The sequence below is a fragment of the Zonotrichia albicollis genome, chromosome 10, assembly GCF_047830755.1.
Source record: "Zonotrichia albicollis isolate bZonAlb1 chromosome 10, bZonAlb1.hap1, whole genome shotgun sequence".
Classification (NCBI taxonomy): Eukaryota; Metazoa; Chordata; class Aves; order Passeriformes; family Passerellidae; genus Zonotrichia; species Zonotrichia albicollis.
This window is the reverse complement of record NC_133828.1, coordinates 3937795-3960294: the sequence shown is the minus strand read 5'-3', so window position 1 is coordinate 3960294 and position 22500 is coordinate 3937795. Positions and strand designations below refer to the sequence as shown.

Genomic DNA, 22500 nt, shown 5'->3' with positions numbered 1-22500 from the left:
AACCTGATCTGATTTTTTTCCCTGGGACATGGAAAGCCAGGCACAGAAAAAACTCCACTTTCATAGCAAAGTTGTTAAGGATGAATACCAAGGACTATGCTATTTCTTTTTCTATCCAGTCACAGCTACCTTCAAGTCCCACTGTGAAAGTTCACATTTAATAAGGTGTGATTAACGAATCCTCAAGGAAGCCAAAATTGTGTTATGAAATGAAGGGGAGATCTGGCAGCAAGGAAAATACAGGAGAAACCACAGCTAAAGTAACCCAAGTGACAGGGAAACTAGAAGATGCCTGGAAATTAGGGCTCAGACTGCATTTCTTTGTAAGAGATTTTCCTAGGTCTGCACGCATACAAGGTTTCTTTTTTTCCTTTATTTCTCTTTATAGTAAAATTGAAAATTCAAACTTGATAAATCAAATTATAGCAGCATTACTTGAGTGAACTGTTTCCTAAATCTGCATTTCTGCCAATTTAACCTGTTGGTTTAAAGTCAGACTCAAAGAAAACTCTGGGCTTTGAGCTATAAATGTATTTTGGCTTTGAACCTCCAGCCTTGACCTAGGGGTGCACCAAATCCAGAGCTGGAGTCAGCTACCTGCGATTCAGGGCACGAGTTTAGCCATGAAGGGGAAATCCCAGAGTCTTAGCTTGGGAGATTTAAGCACGATCAAGTCACTTACTCAAATTAGCTTAAAATCCCAAAGCGCACTCAGCCTAAGCGCTCTCAAACCCAGCACTGCCAGTGGAAAACCCTCACGGGTGAGGTGGGAGCTTTCCCAGCACCACCAACACCCCAAGGGATGAACCTCTGCCCTGACCCACTTGTCCTGCTGATTACCCTCAGAGCAGCACATTGACATCCCCTTGTTAGTACCTAATAATTGCTAATTTTGTTTCTTTTTTGCTCCTTGCAGATTTTCTGCTTTTCCTCAGCGCCATTTTAGTGTCCTCCTCACTGAACTGCCCACATTATCTCAGTCTTTCCCTCTGACTTACTTTTCCCTAACATCAACAAGCCCAACCCTTGTCTTATTCCACTTCTCCACCATCACTTCTCCATTATTTCAAATTCCCTGATTTTTTTTAACAGCATACAACATCTGATGACCACTACACCCTTCTCTGTCCCATCCTGGGAAACACTTGAGGTCAGATTGGATGGGGCTCTGAGCAGCCTGCTCTAGTTGAAGGTTTCCTTGGTCATTGCAGGGACTAGATGACTTTTAGTGATCCAACCCAACCCAACCATTCTATCTATGATTCTCACCCCACAGCTGTGCTCCATCCAGCTCTCAGCACTTTTCCTTTCCTCAAACAGAAGTCAACCACCTCCGTGCTCTCATCCAGATTTGCCTCCACCCTCCCTTCCAAAGCCTGGGTGATGTTCTCATCCCTCAGTCTTTGCCTGCTTTGCTCATCCCTTGCACGTGGCACTCGTGCCACACACAGATGTAGCCTGGCAGGGAATCATCCATATTTTATAAATTAATTTAAAAATGAACAGATGAAAATACTTCATATTTTCATATTAATTTATGTTAGCACTAAAAAGGCAATGCTAGAGCTATTTAGTCTACCACAAGGCCATATCAAGGCCTCAGTTTTGATCTGAGGGAACCTGACAGCTTGGGCAAAGTTCTTTGTTCAGACACCACATAACATACCTTAGCAGTGCTCAGTGTGCAGCTGTTACAACACTAATTGAAATATGTTTTTAAATGTATCAGGTTTCTGAACATTTGCAGAATTATTTTCTTCCCCTCATGTGCAAAACCCAGTATTGCAGCCGTTTAAAATGAGTGTTTAATCCCTACAATGTGTTAGTAGGTCATAAAACAAAACTGGGCTAAGGTATTTTACACTGGGGATGGGGGTAAGTCTGTAATTGTAGGTGGATGAGGAGGACCTACAACTTCAGGAAACCATGGGATCCCAGGCTGGTTTGGGCTGGAAGGGACCTTAAAACTCATCTCATTCCATCTCTTGCCATGGGCAAGGACACCTTCCACTAGACCAGGTTGCTCCAAGCCCCATAAAACCTGGCCAGAGCCTCACCACCCTCACAGTGAAGACTTTCTCTGTAATATCTAACAATATCTCCATAATATCTAAAATCCTACTATCTAAACCCACTCTTGTTCATTTTGAAGCCATCGCCTTGTCCTAGAGCACTGTCATGAAGCGCCACAGCATTCATAACCTCATTGGAGCAGAGATAAGTCAAAAAGAAGCAGATTTGACATCCCACCCCACAGGTTGTGTCCAATCCCATCTGAGATCTTCTGTGTCATCCATGGGGGATGGAGCTGGAGAGATGGACCCAAGGGAGCTCACAGGAGGGCTCACAAAACACTTGTGTTTCTTCAGATGAATAAGTGATGTAGGTGCCACATTTTGCAATGCAATTAAATGATAAATCTCTATCAAATATCCAGAAGAAATGTTTGGACCTTTTTTGCTTCATTGCAAAACACAGGTTCCCGTGGGGGGCCACACTCAATCTACAGAGGGGAAGTTTTAACTGTTTGCAAAGTCTCTAAAATTGCATTTCTGACAAAACAAGACAACAACAGCAAAAAAATCTCTGCTAGTAAGTATCTCAATCTTCCTGGGCTAAAAGTCTCTGACTGAAAAGCTGTGCATTTCCCATTTGCAGTGGTATAAAAGTCACAAGACATCAGATCACAAGCTGTCACTGGTCCCAGACTAAATATCACCCATTCTTTGCCTAAGGCAAGTGGGTCTTTTTTTCATGGGAGGGGGCCAAACAGAAGTCCCACTCTTTGGAGGAAAGAAGGAAACATTCTTGTGACAGTGTGTTTTTATTGTTTTTTAAGGCAGTTCTTTTGAAGCTGCTCAGGGGTTTGGATGTTAGATGTATTCCCAATGGAGATGGATTAGTGGCCAGAGCATAGCAAAGCGGTCAAAGGTGCAAGATAAATGCAATTTATATATAATTGCCCAAGCTGCACCTGTTTCTTTTTCAATAGGAGACCTTGTCTGCAGACATAAACATAGAATATATCCCTTTTTTTTCCTTTATTTGAGTGTAAAATGGGGAATTCTAAACTTGTATCAGAGTAAAGCAAGAAAAAATAACCTTTAAATAGCATGTAAATTTTTTATGAATCAAGCTCTAAATAAAGAAAACTCCCAAGCTGGGAATTCAAAATACTAGCCAGAGAGAGCTGATTTGCTACCAGGCTCAAGAACAATATTTAGTTTACAGAATCAATCTGGAAATAAAACTAGTGCTTGCATCAGCATGAAAGCTACAAAAATAAAAAAGAGGTCTTAATAAAATATACAGTGGAAAAGGAAAGGATGAAAGCCCTAGCACAGCTATGAGGCCCTCGACAGCCCACACAAGTAATAAAATAGAATATGATGTAATATAGAACAACAATGAAAGGATTTTAAATTTCTAGGTAGGATTCTGAAAAACTGTTTCCAGCTTTTGTTGCAGAGCAGGCACGCTGAGAGTTCCCCTGTGAAGCTACAACAAAGCTGGTGTGTGGCAGACACGGGCGTTGACGAGGGCAGAGCAAACATTAACCTTCACCTCACTCCTCCACCACTGGACCAGGAGCCAGGATATTTCTGTATTTCTACATGCTCCATTTTTCTGTTTGCTCCCCTGCTCACTCACCCACTCCTGGTTTCCCTCCTTATCAGGAGCACCAAGAATTTTTTGCTCGCCAAAGCGCCCATGCTTTGCCGTGAAGGCAACCACCTTCTTCGCCTTTCATAAGGAAAGTGTCTTGAACCTTGTGCTAAGCAGCTTGGAAAAATCTGAGATTAGACACATCCCATATTGGCTCAACTAATTTCAGCCTGTCCAAATTAGGATGGGTCTGTAAGATTCCACAGGAAAACCATGTGAGCACCGAATGCCTGTGCTACCTGCCATGCTCTGCACCCTAATTACAGCACTGCATCCCCTGTCTTTAGCAAACAGGACCTTGTGAAGCTCAAACTCTAAGAGGGACACATAACTTCTCCCAAAATTTAATGGCATCCCAAAATTGAATTGTCAGAATTTGGTTCTGCAACAAACAGTGGCCTCTACACTAAATTTCAGATGAGCCAGAACCAGTGCAATTCACTCATTGCAGTAACACAAGAAATTTTCCTTCTCCCCATGAAGCTGAAAGCTATTACAGAATACCACCAATACTGCACAAATTAAAAAACTATGGATTGTGAAATTTGTGGCCCTTTTTCTACTGTGCTACAGCTGTGGCAGGCATGGTGTACAGAGGTAATCACAGAGCTCTTTGTCCTGCGGCTGGCTGCATGGTCCTACCAAAAGTTCTTGGGTTGACAAAAAGAATTGGCCAAACCCTATTCTTCTTGCCCTGGCACAGAAACTCAACTCCACTGCAATGCCTAAATTCCTGCTTTCTCCTTTACAACACTTGATTAACAATGATTCAAACAGCTTATGTAGTTTTACCTGTCAATGTTTTGCCTCAAATGATTTCTCAGTGATAAATTTTTAAGGGTTTCTCTCTGACTCTTTTAACCCTTGTTCTATCACTAGCTGCAATAGATACACAGATCTTGAGAAGGGGTGACAAATAAAAACTGATTGTCCCAAAGTTTTAATAAAACACATATATTCTTTGTACACAGAAAAAAGGAGATTGTTACTAGCAACATCCATTACTTTGTGCTTCTCCAGGAAAGACAGAAAACGTTCCAATTCCTCCTAAAACAAGTTTTTAATGAAGCTACAACAGGTCATGAACAGCTGCTCAGACAACAGCAACACCCTCAGAAAAAAAAAGGCTTTTTTTCTCATTTTTAGGTTTCCAAAAGTTGGTTGAAAAACCTGGGCCTGCTCTTACAATGACCCCAAAGGCAGAAGAGGGTGTTACTTTCAATTCAGTTCCTTCCACTGAACATGGACCGCAGTTTCACACCTATGTTATTAATGCAATTACAAACTCTGCCTGAAACTATCAAATTAATTTGAAATTCACTTCAGGGGCACCTGAGCCATCAGCCAGAGTGCCAGTGCAGTGTTTCTCCTGAAGGCTGTGCATGAGGTGTTGGGGCTGGCCCAGCCAAGCCCTCCAGAACTCCCACCCACTCAAACACTGACATGATGCACTGAGGCTCCATAAAACACTTCCCTGATAACAGTACTTCCCTCTTTATCCAGCGAGCTCCATCACAGGATATCATGAATTAATGTTTACAACACCCCAGAGAGGCGGGCTGGTATCATTTCCCCGTGTTTCAAAGATGGGCGAAGGTGAGAGAAAGCTGAAGCAATTTGCTGCAATTCGCTGAGGAAGTCTGTGGTGAGGCAGGGGAGAGTGCAGTGCTCTCAGTGCCCGTGCCTCTGCCACAGGACCATCCTTCCTGTCCCTAAATGCCAGGCTCCAGCCTGATAGTGTGCTGTAGTTCTAGCGTATTAAATCTGACACCCTATACATGTTCTGGATCATAAGGCTGAGTCCCATAAAATTGATGGACATGAAGTTGAGAAGCAAAAAGGGACAGAGGAAAGAGGCAGGAGGAGTCCCCACGTTGCAGCTGTGTGGCATTTTTCTAGGCAGTAGGTTCCCATGCTACTTCAAGACCATAACATATTTTTGCTATTACAAATGCAGTTTATTTTGCAAATCAAGGTGATTGCACACATTTCAGCTTGTCAAATTTTCAGCCTTTCAACCATATGTCTGTCGACCTTATGGACTACCAACTTTATGGGATTCAACCATATGTCCAGATCCTGATATATATGAAGGCCAGTTCTAACATAAGAGCTTTACAGTAGTAGTGTAGTAAACCATAATGTTTGCAGATGGCTGTAATAAAATCATTCAGGAGAGGAAAGGTGCAGGGACGTAAAGCCTTCAAAGCTTCTTCTACTGAATAAACAATTTGATCTGAATAATGTAGTGGGAAGCACATTCTGCCAATGAACTGGCTGATCCAGTCCAAAATGTTGCTTTTAATTTTCTTTCCTAATCCCACGTGTATTTTAACTTCCTTTTGTATTTTCCGTTGTGGGATTAGCTTAAAATTTGGAAGAAAAGTATAAGAAGGAAAAATAACAAAGTAAAGGATTTTGTTTTAAAGGCACCATCCACTTCTGAATTGTAAATTTTTCATCTGTGAAAAGCCAAAGGGTTATGTGGGGCCTGGAAGATGTATTAATAGAGAGGTATAAGGTTTTTACCCTCACATGGTGAGATTGAAGGATGATGTGACTTGCTTCATTTCCTGAAGCGGGACTCAGCTTTCAAAGTTAAGGCAAGTTTCCTCCTGAGTAAACTTTTTCTAACTCTAGGAAGTTGGAGTTTGGTTTATGTCCTGCTGCACAATAATTCAGATGATAATTCACATTCCCTTTGTCCAACATAACTTGATATCTCTATTATTTGGGAAGCTCCGGTCCCATTTTCCGCTAACTGAAACATGCTGAGCCAATGTGTGGCCCTCAGAGAGCTCTGTCCTGGCTGACAGAGGGAAGGGAGCACTGTTTGTAAGGGGAACCAAAGCCAGCATAGGTGTGATAGAAGGTCTTTTTCAAACCAAAGCATTTTTTAAGCTGACAGTGCGTGGTGAGCTTTGGCAAGCTTCCTTGAACTAGACAAAAATCACTTCCTACTCAGGAAAGAAGGGAACCTTCCCTGGGCATTAACTGGGAAGTGAAAAAGTGAACTGCAACCTGTTTGTGCTGCTGGTGTGCAAAATCACTGCGAGAGGAAAGCCCCTGAGCTGTTGACTTTCAGATAACTTGGTCGGAGCCAGCTCTCATGCTGCTAACGTCAGTGGCCCTTTTCCTATTGGATTAAATGGAGCAGGGTCAGATAGTGTCTAAGAAACAAGAAATACACTGTCACTCTTCCTTCCTATGCCAGATTTTTTGTTGACCAAGTTGTTTCTGAGTGCTGGAGCCAATTTGATAGAAGGTTTGGCTTGGGAGATGATGATTGCCAAATCACCTACCAACATTTACCCCATCACACCCAATTGTCCTTAACCATGCAATAACTATCAAGAAAAAAATTAAAAATAAGCCAGAACAGAGAAAAATAATTTTTTGAAAGCCTCATCATTGCACAAATGTACTCATGAAAGACTGCAAAGAACAAAGCATGACCCTCAACCCTGCCTTTGGAGAGCCCTACCTGTGTGCTCGTATTTGTGTCGCAGCAGGGAACTGCTCTTCTGGAATGTCTTGTCACATAAGTCACACGCGTACATGCCACTTTCTGTCTTCTTGATCTTCTTTCGGGACAGACAGGAGTCGGAGTCCGTCATGTCGTCGAGGCCGGACATGTAGTCTGGGGTTCCATCAAGCAATTCTCCCTGTGAGGGAACCACTCGTCAGCAAAAGCCGCTCCCGCCACCAACCCTGCCCACCAACCACCCCTGGGAAGTTGCAATCATTCCTTGGTGGTCCCTCTTAGCTTAGGAATATGAATAATGAAAGTACAGCTGGTGGAAAGTATGGAAATAATGAGGAGCCTTCTACTTCCATGCCTCAAACCAACTTTCTGTCTTTGAGCACTCTGCAGTAATGTGGTTTGCACAAACCAACAGTATTTACCACATCAGCACTAAATATTTCCAAGAAAGTGTGAAGGGGAGGCTCTTCGTGGCCAGCAAAAGGTATTGTATAATTTTACAGAGGTAAATGTAAGCAACAGCTAAGGGATCATTCCTTTCAAAATTCCAAAACTTGGGTGTATTCTGTATCTGTAGAAAGGTTTTAATTGAATTTTATATTTAGGTACAAATGTTATTATTATGCAATCCATTTAAATGTATGTCTCCCGACTAAAGGCCTCAAGCTATATTTTTATATTTAATTTTGTAATTTGAAATAGGGAATATTAATAACACTTTTTATCAATGTTCTATCTATGTTAAAACAGCCTTCAGCATTAAGCAATAATGAATGTGGATCAGTAAATTATTAAATTTCTTGATATTTATTTTGTCTCGATCCAAAGAGAGTGCAAACTTGCATGATAACATACATTTCCATTTGCTATCACACAGTTCAGTTTTCTTAGACTAGGTTTGCACTAATTAATATTAGAGAAGATTAAATAGGCTTAAATACATTTACAAAGAGGGCAGATGTACTGTAAATTGGAATAGTGGAACAGCTGTTATGGAGGTGCAGTGCTATTTATGCTCCTATTGTGCAAAGAGGGATTACAGTCTGTAATGTAAAACCATACCTGATTTTCACATTTGAAACTATAAAACATTTACTAGTCAGTAAAATTACTAATGGACGGTAATAGGACATGGGGGAACAGGCGCAAATGTAAGAAAAAATTATTAATCTATAATCAGTTAATCTCATTTAACTAAACTCTGTACATTATAGCTGAATACACCCAGCAAAAGGCTATAAAAGTACCAGACTTCTGTGGAGCTGCTCTTCACTGCAGGCATGCAAGGGACAAAGTCATTTGCTACACCTGTGTTGACTCTGGAGAAGAACTAAGGGTTATACCTGGGCACGAAGAAGTGCTGACCCAGATTACGTGTCCAGGGAAAGACTTTGTCTGTGATTAACAGCCCTGGCTGCTACCTCTCCAAATAATTTAATTTAATCTCTGGGGTTTTTTCAAAGCTGTTCCAGATGACTGGCAGGATTAGAGGACTAAGTGTCTGGAAGACTAGTAGGTGGCCCAAAGGAAGGAGCTATGGGTCCATGTTTCTCATCCCCCAGACATTCATGAGAAGAGGACAACTTTCCCATGAATAGTTCCCATGAATAGTGGGTGAACAATCCCCCAAAAATATATGGAAGGAACCTCTTTCAATGGTTTACAGTGTCTGTGAGGGTCTATGGACATCTGCTTAGAGGCATTCAACTTTGTGTCTGAGTGTGGAGGTGACTCCAAAGGAGTCTCCCACTGCTCTTTTTCTCTGTGATGAAATGTAGTTATGCCTCGAAGAGATAAATTTCCCTACAAAGTTTCCTTCTTTTTTTCCTCTAGGATGCAACTTTTTATGGACATTATCAATATTATTATTATATTGCTATACAAATCTAATAAGAAATGGCTGAACTCTTAACAGAACAAAGATCATTATGCCTGTTCAAAGTAATTGGTACTGCTCTTGAATCCGAGTAGAGGTACTCTTAAGTTAACTGCAGTTTATTTTCCTATTCCACTGTGTCTTTCCAAGCTCAGACTTAAATAAACTCTGCTCATTTTGTTGGAAACATTGATTATAGCTTTGGGCTTTTTCCTCTTTAAGAGGACACATCACAAAATACTAAATTCTAGCCTTTCAAAGCGGAAAACAGTTGAAACCATTTACCTGAAATCCTTGTTTCCGCTGGTACTTTCTCCTTTGCTGCATATCGGCAAAAGTAGCTGCTCCAGTTGGGTAGGTATAGGCCATATGTGGTAGGAAGCTCATCTGATCTAGTCCTGGGTATGGTCGCAGCCCAGGAATACTGGTCTGGACTGGTGGCATAAAAGTGGCTGGGGGAAATGCGCTCTGTGGTGGAAGTGTTGTGTATAAAGGTTTGGCACTAAATGGGTTCATACCAAATACTGGGTTAGTGCTTTTATCCAGATTATTTGAATTAGAAAACTCCTTCTTGATAAAAGTCAAGTTCAGCGGCTCATCTGAGTTTTCAGATGATGAAGAAACACTGTTGTGTTCTAAACTTACACTATTAGCTTTTGTTTTGTTCTTTGTGGCTATAATACTTTTGGGTTCCTTCATTTGTTTTGGTAAAGACAAGTCCAATGGCTCAGCCTGAAGCTCCTCAGAAGAGAAACTGTTTGGAGTGTAAGAACTACTGTGGGAGTTTTTAGAAGATGTGGAAGAAAGATTTAAAGGAGAAGGAGTATTGCTCCTAGAGTGGTCCAATTTATCAACTGGCTTAATATTGGTAAAATGAGGAGGTTTTGTTAGCCTGAGAGGAGTATCACAATTAGTAACACTGTTATGGAGTTCAGCTATAGATGGTGAAGTTATAGAGTCCACAGGCTTTATTGGAGATCTGGCTGACAAAGAGTCTTTAGTGGGAGTGTTGTTGGTGGCAGCCAGCGCCACCTTGGCACTGGCCCTTTCCAGTGATGGTGACCTGGAACTTGAATACTGGTAGACTTTTCTTTGTTCAAACCATTCCTTCACAAATTCCTGAGGAAGGCCAACAGCAATGGAAATTTTCAGTAGTTCATCAGAGTTGGGCTCCATATTCATAGCATAATATGCTTTAAGTACAGACATGTGGTCCTTGTATGGGTTGATGGGGCTAGTCATTCCTTTCTCAGAAAGTACTGATGACAGCAAGAGGGCTTGCTTATCAAACACTCCAGGTTTGTTGGGAACCATGTTCTCATGAGGCTGAAGGACTGCCTTGATTTCTTCATTCATTTTACACAGGTAACGCTCATGCTGATGCAACGGAATGGGACCAGGAAAGCTTTCTTTACAGAACTGGCATGAAAATGGAGTGGATACGTTGTGGTTCTCTATCATCTTGTCTTCAGTTACCAGGTCTATTAGGGTTCGCAGCTTCTCTTTTTTAATGTTATTGAGCTGCCTCCTCGAGTCTGTGGTCAAGCTCTGGAGGCAAGCTTTGGCTTCATTGACTTTCTCTAATGTATAGTCAATAATACTTTTAGTGGCACCATTATGACTTACTACTGGAAGACCCACGGGGGGAATATTGGGGGAGGTAACTCCTTGTTCCTCAGCTTGAGAGCATGAATCCTTCATGTGGTAAACCTTCAACTTGGAGATCTCTTCAGCCTTGCAGTCCATTTTCTGCCTGGAAACCGTGTTGTCCACAATCTGTAGGACCTTCTGCACCTCGCTTAAATTGCTGCCTACCGCAGGAAACCCGAGCAACGGTGCTTCCATCCCTACACCTAAGTGCTGCATTGGACTTTGAGCAGACGCGTGAACTCCTAAGGGGCTGGTTGCTCCAAGTCCACCATTCATAAAAGGACTAGTTGCACTAAACCCATGTGAGGCCATAAGAACCTTGTACTCATTGAAATCTAGTGGTTCTGTTTTAATTTTCAGTAGGCCTGTTTGCTCAGACATACTAAGTGGTTTGCCATTCTCCAGCTTGTTTCTCAGCTGTGTGATGGCTGAATTAGTAGGAGAGGAAGATACAGAATTAGGAGAAGAACCCGTCTTGATATTGTTTCTCATTCTGCCATTTACAGAGATCAAACCAATACACTTCTTGCTGCTGATGTGCGAACTGTAGGAGCCAGAATGGGAGAAACGCTTCTTGCAGTTTGGACACTCATATGGTTTTTCACCTAAAATGATAATTAAAACCAAATGTTAATTATCATTCTTGCTGCTATAATTGTAAGAGGTGGCATTTGGTATCTAACTGATCACCTGTGTATCTAGTGATTAATAGTGAAGGAAATATAAATTCTCTGAACATGGCCACACACCACCACTGCTTTACCCTCCTCTTTCTACAGGTTTTGAGGTCAGTTTGGACCCAGGTTCTCCAACTGGCAAAAGCCATCAAAGTGTGAGATTGGCTCCAGACTGACCATGTCAAAGGTAAGCACCCTGTAGGGAAGAGAGTCAAATCAAATTTAGATTGCTCAAATTTATCTGTTTCTTTTTTATTTTTTTCTCCCCAAGAATGGAATTTTCACCAGGTATGAGCACCAGTATGAGAAACTGAGTCCTGATGTTAGAATCTCCACGTCAGTTTGTGCCTGGGCTGAGCCTGGTGACATTTTGTGTGCTCAATTCTGCATCAAGTAAGAGAGCCAAAATGCCCAAGTCATTCAATCTGAGAGGCTTGGCAGTTTCTTGTTATCTGAGAATATGAGTTGTATTTCACTCAGGGGGACTTTTTATTTTGGAAAATATAATGGACTCTTCAGGCTCCCGCTGCACAGCAATGAATGAACGCTTCTGAACTCAAACTGCCAAACAATCTATATTATTTGCAGGAAGCTTTACTATTTCCAAATCTTTTAGCAAGACCGTGGTATTAACAGCATGATAAATGAGGATGACTCAGATATCACTTATGAAATACCTTGGTAGCTCCAAGAAGCCAGAAGCAGAACTGTGTAAATTTTAAGCAGTCTTTAAAACTCAGCTAATTAAACAAAATGCAAATGAGCACACCAGCACCTCCGCTACTCACCACTGTGAATTCGCAGGTGTTCCTTCAGATGGTGTTTATATTTGAAGGCCTTGCCACACTCAGTGCATTTGAACTTGCGATTGCCTGCTCCTTGGGTCAGCATTTGGTGCTGGGAGGAAAAGAAGAAAACAAAAGAGATACCAACATGAATTTTATGCAAGAGAAGCCATGAATTTCAAGCTCAAAAAACAAAAATTAAATTAATGTGACTCTGAATTCGTCAAGCGGACCAAAAGGTCTGCATGTACATTTATTTGTCTCATCAGCGTTGCAATAAAAATCAAAATGTTGGCAGTAAACCGAAACAAATGAGAAAGTACTTTCACATGAGCATTCGATATTTGCTTTAGAATTATTTCCTAAGTCTCTCATCAGAAATGTGTTGCTTTAAGGTATCTCACGATGAGAGAAACAGTTTTATAAGAAGATTTGTGGCTCTTAATATTCCTAGCAGATTCTGAACATGTGGGACTCAGCTTGTTTAAAAATTCTGTTTACTGCATGTGGAGGAAAGAGAGAAACACTGTCGTTAGTGGCATTTCGTGTAAGATTTAATTCATTATCAAGCAGGAGAGACTGCATCTTCAGCATAAGCTGCTGCTGGAAATGCTTTTAAAAATCACAGAGCAGCAGGAAAGACTTGAGCTACCTTTCGTGCCATGTTTTTCCCTGATGCTCTTCTGAGGGGTGAGGGAAAGTTGAAAGTTAAAAAGGGTGTAAAGATATAATCAAAGGAAGCTGACCTTTTTGCAACAAGCAAGGAAAGCCCCATGACTTTGAATTTGGAGAGGAAAAAAAATTAATTAAAAAATAATTATTATCTTGATAATCATGTAGCCACTCTGGATGCTCAAGGTAGGAGGTCAGCCTTTTGCAGGCAACCACGACACAAAAGCCTTTTGCAGGAGCAGGGAGGGGGAAAAAAGGGGGGAAAAAAAAGGAAGGGAAAAAAAAAAAAAAAAAAAAGGCAGCGCCGAAACGGTATGACAACTGCGAGGGTGTGCTGCCTCTTCCCACATTCCTGGCGAGACAGATGGTGTTACATGGGACACAGGGAGGTTTGTTCAAACAGCAGCAACCTTCAAAGATCAAGCAGAGCCCAGCCCGCCGCGCGCCATTGAGGGACCCGCGCTCATATGTTGCTGAGTTGCATAAACAAACAGCAACAGCTGTTTTGTCTCCCCCCATCGCCCTCCGAGGACTACTATAAACTTTAGTTGTGCCACTGTTAATATGATACAATCATTTTAATTTACTAATTGTAAATGCCATGAGCAAATGAGGGGACTTTTCAACACCAAAGCTACCATTCATAATGCGCCAGTACCAGCGCGCTCTCGCATGTGAAATTTCAGGCAGTTACGTTGGATAAATATCCAGGCGGGTTTTGTTCCCTCCCCTGGCGTTTTTAATGATACGAGGCAAAAGGAAGAACCTTATAGTGGATCAGGTTAGGAAAAATATACATGGGAAAATGTGTTTGTCTACTGGAAAAGCCATGGGAAGGAAAGAAAGGAGAAAGCGCTCTGGAGTAATTTATATTGATTTAAGATCAAGCAAAAGATACGATTCTCTTAAAAATGCTAATTGCAAAAATCGTGTGATTAGGAAGATGTGTGTTTGCCTAACTGAATTTACCTTCTGCTGAGAGAAACCTACCTAGAGAAATCCAGCAGATTGTGATTTTCAGGTTTTTAAGAAAAAAAAATACAGCATAAAGCCTTTATAATTTGACACAATGCACACATGTATTAATTCAACTTTTAACCACGCCATTTGAGTTTCCATTACAGCCCTCCTTAAGATGGGTTTTTAGAAGTAATTCTTCAGATAGGAACAGCTTTTCAGCTGGTAAAGAATTTTGTGGCGCAGGTCTATCACCAGCCCATCTAGGAGCACTAGGGAAGCTCAGTCACCTGTTTGAGACACCAGCATTTCCTTAAATGTGGCACTGATATAATATTACATGTACCCCATCGAGGAAAAAACGGCTTTGATTTATTGCAGATACGCTGCAGGGCTATACAAATGAGAGCAATGCCCAATTCTGGTGGCACAATCACAAATGATAGCCTATATGTACTGTCGGAAGAGTTCTTCTCAAAATGTGTAATTATGTCTAACAAATGATTATACAAAATACGCATAATTTCATGTGATTGAAAAGGTTACTCAAAAAGTAATGAAAAAATATTAGCGGATCTTTTAGTATGTCTTGGAGCTCCTATTTGCAACACTGCAAAGTAAAACTAGGTGAAAAATGGAATTAAAATTGCTGAGATGTTTAATAATGTATAATTAAAATGCTACAGTTTCATTCACTTTTTGAGGAACATAAAAACGAAACTAAAGTCAAGTTAAAGTGCAAATAAAATTTCTAAATTAGAAATTAACACACTCATTCGATCGTGAACATAAGACTATTAAATCATATTAGAAGAGACCATCAAAAAATCATTTAGACCTCAATTAAAGCTATTACCATTAAAAGATCTGCATCTTCAAAATGCCATGAAAAATTAATAATGATTGCCAATCAAAGCAATATCGTTTCTCTAAGGGGTTATTACAGAAAGAAATCACTTAAAACCAGCCCCCCACCTGATCTGTCCCTGGCTTGTGTGTCACCATATGCCGCTCGAGCTGGGTGCGGTAGGCAAACGTGTAGTTACAGAGAGGGCACGAGAAGTTCTCCTCGTTCTTCTCGTGGCGGTACTTGATGTGCTCCTTGAGGGACGTCAGGCGCTTGTAGCCCCGGTCGCAGTAGGGGCAGGTCAGCAGTTGGGCGAAGGCATCTGGAGTTCCAGGTGGCAGGTCTGCACCCCGGCATGGGGAAGAGGAGGGGGGGAAGAGAGAGGCAGGCCAAAAGGTCAGCAAATCAATGGCAGCTCATGGGCTGATTGCCCGGGATGGTATGAGAGGAATCGCCGCAATCTGCTGCCCGGGAGGGAGGGACGGCGCTTCCACCCGGCAGCGGGAGGCACCGGCACCCGCGCACACCCACGGCAGACTCGCGGGGCCCGCGCTGGACCCCGCCGGGAAATTAATTATGGGCATCACTCCTCCCGCAGACCTGGCTGGCTGGAAAACTAAGAAATACTTTTCCTGATCAATTGGCAATTTGCATTCCAGCCCCAGCTCATTATGTTACTTGTGCCATTGACCGAATCCTTCCTACTGACTCTTCTCCAATTATTTATCAAGGCGTTGGAGAGCAATAGGCTGGCTACTCTGTCTTTTGTTGCGTTAAAACTCTATTAAAACTTCCCAAACTCCCAAGCAGACCAGCGGCCTTTCTCCTGTTTAAATTCAGCTCTTCAGTTCACCCACCAAATAATACAAATGTGCTGACTAAAAAATCACAATACACTGAAATTACAGCCCCAATCTTTGCTCATGAAATTCCATGCCGCTGCAGCTGTTCTTCAATTTTTAAGGTAAACACCCAGGCATGTAGTGCATTTATAATTGCAACAGCTGCACGAGGTCAGGATACTGGCTAAAAATGAATTACAGCCTCACCATTTTCTTCTTGCCCATTGGCCTCTGGAGTGCCAAGGCGAGACAGTTCCTCAGGGGCTTCAGGGTAAATAATGGCTGTGTCGCTGCGCTGCAGGTACTCTGCTATGCTGACTGCATGCCCATCTCCTTCCTCCAGTTTCCTTTTGGCAAAATATTCCTCAAAGTCCGACGTGCAATTTGCGTTCTTCACTAAAATAAGAGAAGGGGAAAAAGAAAGGGTGGTTGAGTGCATTGTCCCGGAGAGCCTGGGCTGGTCAGCAGTGTTAGAGGTTGAGCAGATGTACTGGAGCTACAAGGTTGGGTTTGCAGCTGGATCCTTGCTCCCATCAGCCTTGCTCCAGCTCCCAATAAAATTAATGTGGGCTTTCCACCAGTGTGGATGGAAGTGAGGGCAGGCAGTTAAATTAACAAGAACGCGGGGCTCTACAGGGCAGCAGGAGAAGTTTATGAGGCTTGGGTAATGCAGGTAATCTTTCATTGCTGGAACCTGAACAACCTTCACGGGGCTCCTGGGGGTCCCACAGCTTTTGGCTCAGACCTACAGGACTGAGCTCAGCTGCCCCTGGATCCCACAGACCCCGAGACAGTCCCCACGTGGGAGATGACAATTGCAGGTAGTAAAAGACCAGACTTTTCTGAGACAGGTCTTTCCTCAGGCTGCTCTTTGTCAGGCACAAGAAGAAAGTTGCTCACATCTTCCTGCTTTTTCTTTCCTCTCTGAAAAATTAACTTATAATGAGAGAAGGGGTTGTTTTAAAACTTATTGCTTCTTGATTTCTGCAATAGACCCACATGCTTTAAACCACTACAGGGTCACCAAGCCCAAAATCACTTTGAAAGTCCATACAAGAGTTTTCTTTCTTTTCTTTAAATGTAGCCTCAATTTTTTTGTATCCATGCAATGTCCATGAAACATAACACATGCTCAGCCACAAAGCATCCTGTTACTAAAAATGTGCTTTTCTCCTCCAAGTACGAACCCTGCTTACCGGAAAGACCTTAAAACCTTGGGATGCTATAGACAAATAATATAATTATACTAGAAAGGAAAAAAAATAGGAGATTATTATTTTCTTCCTCTGAATTGTGTTACTTTGTTTATTAACAAGTCTTGAGAGACACAGTTGGTGGCAGGGAACTAAAGATACTTGTTTTTAACTGACCATAAATGAAAAGAACAACTTATGATTGATTAAATTTTTAATGTATTTCTGCTGAGGTGCAATAAGAAAATGAGAAAACACCATGGACTATTCTGGAGTTCATGTAAAAGTGAAATACTAAACAGCACAATTCTGCTGTTAGTGAAGCCAGGGAGCAACATGGAGTAAACACGTGGAAATTAAGGGGGTTATGGTTTTAACCACTGGAAATGAGAGACTAACCAGCTCCTTGGTGTTTAGAAATGGGTGAAGACTGTGCCTCAGTTTCCTATGAAAATGCAAGGCAGTGGTGCTGGCAGTGTGAATGAGCCATGACCTCTGACTGGGGCACAAGTGGGAGCCTGCAGTGCCTGATTTGAAGCTCTGATCTCGGCGTCATCGATAAAAGTAGATATCCGTCTCTGTAAACCTCATCCCTTTAGCCGATAAAATCAAATCCTCTGGCTGAGACAAATATGCCCTATTTTTCATACCAGCTGAGCAGCTTCTCAACTGTTCTGCAGTATTTTAGTGACAGTGACCAAATGGCACAGGGCACGGGACCCTGGTTTTGGAAGGAAACTTCTGTTCCTATCACAGTGGTTTTGTAGGGAATGGCTTCACCAGAACAGAGTTCCTCTTGGTCCTACTGCAGCTCCAGTTACCATTTATTATTAGCATGAGAAACAATTCTCCCCTTTCAACACCAAAATAAAGCAGCTTCTAGAGAAGGGGAGTGTGAGTGTGGAGAAGAAGACAGAGTGCTTTACCTCCATGTTGCTCTGGGAGAGAAATACAACAAAATGGTGGTTATTGAGTACACCTTATGCACAAGAGCATCGCAGCAAGTGTAGGACTTCTTGTTTTTATCAGAAAAAAAAAGCTGAGGCCTTCTCTTTTATGCTGTAAATCTAACTTGTCATTCCCCTGTTATGCCTAGATCTTCCAGGTGTTACAAGATTGTCTACTCTCTGGCTTAGCACTACCCAAGCTCTACTCCTTCTCTTCTCTTAGCAATAGATCCAAGGAAAACAAGTTTAGTTTTGCCAAATCTAGGCCATGAACCAATAAGTGAAGCAAGGAGAGGGAGTTTTTCTCCAGAGAGGAGAAATGGGATGGCTCCATGGGATGGTCCCATGTGTCCCCCAGGTAAAGTAGTTGGAGTTTGCAGCTGCACTTTTAGGATTAGGATTCAAGCCACCAAGCAAGGCCTAGCGTTAATATTAGGAGCTTCCATCCCCAACTCAAACCAAAATGAGGTTCTTCCTTCAAGCCCCCAAGTCTGTCTGGAGGCTGATCCAACAGGCTGTGGAGGACTGCTGCAATATTACCAGCCTTGGCTTCCTAATTCTCAGGATTATTTAGCTTCTATGTCTGTACATGCAATCCAGGAGCTAAAGCAAATGTTTACGTCTACATTATAAACCCCTAAAAACAAGGGGATTTAGTGGAAAAGCTGATAGACCCTTCACTGAAACAATACAACAGTGCTGCAAAGCTGCAGATTAACACAAATAGTCAAGGGTGTCCATGTGGGTCTGGTTTCTCACCAGCAGCATTACTGACAATTCAGATGTGGCTGGAAGCTCACCCAGAGGTACTAAAAAATCTGACAACCCTTAGGTTTGTGTCTCAGCTTCTGGGTGGAAAACCTGCTTACCCCCTCCATGCCCTGATTTATTTTCCATGTACAAAGCCATGTTCCCAGACTCCTTGTGGGCTGACACTGCACACACACTGCACATCCCCTCCTGTGAGATCTATGGTGGGTGACCTCACCAAATAAGTCCTTTTTTTAAAATTAATTATTGGAGCCTGGAGAGCAGAAATATTTTCAGCTCCAAAAGCTGATGTGGCTGTATCACATAAAAATAAAACACATTAAGGAAAGCTATCTTTGGAGGCATTTAGGACCTTTCAAGATAAAGTGAGAGAGAGGTCCAAGGAGCTTGGGAGACCAGTTATTTTGTGTGGGAACTCGTCCTGCGAGATGGTGATAGCTGCCCTTAATCACAAACAAAGCTAATAAAACCACAGCCTTCATTAGCCAGGAAGTGAGAGGCCCCCATTGGTACACACAGATTACAGCCTGAAAACGGCCTGTCCTCCAACCTGCCAAGTTTTGGTTCTGTTTTCCTCCCCCTGAAAGTTTTTCTTTCCCTTCTTTAAATTATGTTAAGAGATCTTTACTTGAATTTTGTCAGATGTCACTAATCAAAACCAGGAAAATTTATCTGTTTGTTTGCTTGGATTTTTGTTAATCTGTTCTCTGCAAACATCCCAGTTGCAGTAACCATAAAAGGTAAAATAAAATAAACTATAAGAATTTCCTCATTCACCTTTTAAAAAGCTCTTCTGCTAAACATCACAATTGCAAGTCCCTATTGCAGAAATCGTCAGAAATATTTACAAATTTATTTAGCAGGACCAAAATCCTTAATTTTCACTTTAATGTCACTTCTGCTTTTACACTATGAAGCCTCCATGGCTCATTATAAAAATGCATCTGATTAATGTAGGGATAACAAGATTTCTCTTAAAGTACTTCTAGGAAGTGACCACTCCGACAATAGCATAATAATTTAATAATGGAGACCTTTTCTTTTAGTTTAATTTCTTTACTGATTATATTTTGCAGAGAATTTGATGCTAAAAGTGGACCACAGATATTGCATGCACCTATAGAAACTTTCTGATTGGATGTATGTTTTCATTGGGTTGAGTCTCAGCCTTTATTGAACATCAGTATTAGATCCCCTATAACCTGTGGAGAAAAACTGAGGCCAAACACTCAAGACAGACTCAAAGCCTGTAGTGAGGCTGAAGAAGAAAACTTTGAACAGTAGCAAAGTCTAGTCCCAAACTATCCATGAAGTATCTCCAACACCTCAGGGACTGATTTCTTCCATTTTCTTGTCAAATAATGGTTGAGGCACCTCACTGGGCATGAAGGGGAGCTTTTACTCCTAATAAAGGAAATTACATGTACGCATAGTCACCTGGCATCTCCCTCTCAAGGTGAAAAGATTGGCACAAGCATTTAATTTATAAGAGTTTTTATTATGCCTAAGTAATCTGACGTTGCTCTTAAGAGTCTATGGAGATTGCAGCAACTAAAGAAACATGTTCTACCCAACCTGACAAGGCTTCAGGCCCCACTGAAAGAGGCTCTGAACACCTCAAAAAGTGACAAAAGACTTGCATTAAACACTGTCAGAGCAACTTGTGGTGGTTATTTGAGCAAGCCTCCATCCTAGCCTGAGCAAAGAGGAGCCTAAGACTTGCACAGGACATTTGGGAAAGGAATTGATAGGAACACCACACAGAGAAGCTTTTGCATTTAAAATGCAGACCACCTAATTGCAAAGCACTCCTTGGGTTGTGAGTTTGCAGGGCATCAAGCTGGGGAGGGGTAACCCTTAATTCTTCCAAGGAAAACTGATTCCAGTAGGGGCAGGACAGCCATGGACCCCACTCAGGGATGGCAGAGGGGCTCGATGGCACCCCCAGAGAGATTTCGTGAGGCCAATGGTGAGCTGCAAGACAAGGACATCAGATACTGGATGGGAAGGGACTAAGAGGACATGAAGTCTTCCCCTTCAAGCCGACCACATTGCAAGCATGAAAGAGTCAAGGCCTGTTATGGCAAGGAAAATGCGTGCAAAGGAAGTCACACGGACTGATAGGGGACCTCAAAGGCTCTGCTAATGGTAATTCAGATAACCATCAAACCTTGTTTCCGAATCAGATGTCTTTTAAAATCCTGTTTCTCCAAGTGCTAAGCACAATTTGTCACTTTATTGCGGCCTCTTGGAAATAAAATAAGCTTTTGAGATACATATGTAGCCAGTTCTGCACAGCAACATCATTAAGTACATACGTGATGATGAACTGCGCCTCGGTGCCACCCTCCTTTCATGCATAATAAATCTAATGGATGAAGAAAGCAGTGATACGCTTTTATTTTCCTATTATTTTCCCCCTCAAGAATGATAAAGTAAATTTCTTGTGTTGCTTAATAAGAGCACTGGGGTTTTATGTGGGTGTTACCAACATCAGGAAAGTGTGAGTAATAAAATCCTTATGAGACTTTGGTACCACCTTTTACAGTAAGATTTGTGGAGAGTATTACCTATGAACTAAATTTCATAATGGAATGGATAGAAATGTACTTGCACTAGAAAACTCTTCCTTTTAGCTGTGTAAATCTATCTGCACCATCTCAAATTGTGACAAAATGCAGAAGAAACACTGGGTGATGTATGGCATTCAGCTGTGCTGAGGATGGGGGATGCGAGAGTGGGATCTTTGGAAAGAACATGGTAAATCCCTGAATTCATTTGGATTGGAAAATAGCAACAGGAACCTTTTGCTGGTTTGCTCTGCTACAGAAAAAGAGAGATGGCTCAGAGGTGATGCCTGCTAAATGTCTCTGTCACACTTCTTGTGCCACCAAATGTATTGATTTCTAAGAAGAGTGGAAAGAAAGAGATGCTAAAAGTGAGGAAAAAAAACCCCCAACAAATGATTAGCCAGGAACATTATAATCTCATAAATATGCATTTAAAGTGTGTGTGTCTGTGGATCTATGTAAGGGTTTTATGTGTGTCTTGCTGAAAAGATGTTTTCAGTCTCTGAAGTAGCTCAAATCTGGGGCTGCCAAGGAGGGTGCACCCCATCCTCATCATCAAGCTCTTAATACAGTCTTATTAAAAGGCCTCTGTATCTTGGCCCAGCTAATTTAAACTACCCAAGGTTCACCCTGCCTGGGAAAAGATCTCCTCACACTGCTGAGAACTAATATCTCCCAAGGATGCAGCTACAAGGAGTTGGGCTAAAATGCTGTGGGACACAGGAGGGGTAGCAAGGACTCTTCACTGCATGAATTGGTCACTACACTCATGATCAAGTTGGGAGGGGAAATTAAAAACCAGGAGAATTACATCAGTACTTTCCAATTTTTTAAATGAAAACAAGAAATTGATTGTTTTGTCCCTCCCACTCCTCATGCACATCTATCTCTAAATGAACCCAAATAAAAGTGATGCTCACTCCATGCAAGGCCTTACCTGTACCATTGTTTCCAGTGGTCTGAATTGTGGCTTCAGGCCCCATAGTGTCATAATCTTCCTTCATTTCTTCTGTGGAACAAAGCATGCACACTTTTAGCACACAGGCAGGGCGGAGGATGGCTCACAAAGCTGGGGAGATCCCGCGCGGGGAAGGAGAGAAAAGGGCTCTTGTGGACCCCTACACAATGGCTTTGTTCTGGGCAGTGAATGAGTTCAGCAGGGCTGCAGGGACCAGAACTTATTTACTTTAAACACGGCAGAGAGCCGTGGAAAAGAGAACTATTTGTTCAGAGTAAACCAAGGGCTTTTCCTAATATCAAATCTAATAAGCAGTCGGGTGAGAAAAAGGGATTGTTTTTTCTTCTTTTTGTTTCCCTACTTATTTAAAGAAATAATCAGTTAACAGACACTGTGAGATCTATACCTGGAAGAAAATGCAAATGTAGAAGGAAAATGTAACAACTTGTTGTATCTCCTTCTCTATCTATCTATCACCACACTGATCTGAGTGTCGCTGTCATTTTAACCTCATTTGAGGCACAGCAAGCATTAATATTGAGTGGTGCAGAAATGTGACAAATCTTCAAATGTAGGAAGTTCTCTTCTGCCACTACTACTTGTTT

The 22500-nt window shown here is 41.9% G+C and overlaps 1 protein-coding gene across 1 annotated transcript in view; it reads right to left on the bottom strand.

The window, feature by feature from the left end:
- The window catches only part of ZEB2 (zinc finger E-box binding homeobox 2), a 113857-nt gene that overhangs the window by 3853 nt on the left and 87504 nt on the right, over positions 1 to 22500 (bottom strand). Inside the window, exons 5-10 of the mRNA XM_074547855.1 lie at positions 21875 to 21946; positions 15664 to 15852; positions 14743 to 14957; positions 12142 to 12250; positions 9312 to 11281; positions 7151 to 7331 (exon numbers count right to left, since the gene is read on the bottom strand). Coding sequence (XP_074403956.1) covers positions 7151 to 7331; positions 9312 to 11281; positions 12142 to 12250; positions 14743 to 14957; positions 15664 to 15852; positions 21875 to 21946 — 2736 coding nt within the window. The remainder of the gene's footprint in view (positions 1 to 7150; positions 7332 to 9311; positions 11282 to 12141; positions 12251 to 14742; positions 14958 to 15663; positions 15853 to 21874; positions 21947 to 22500) is intronic.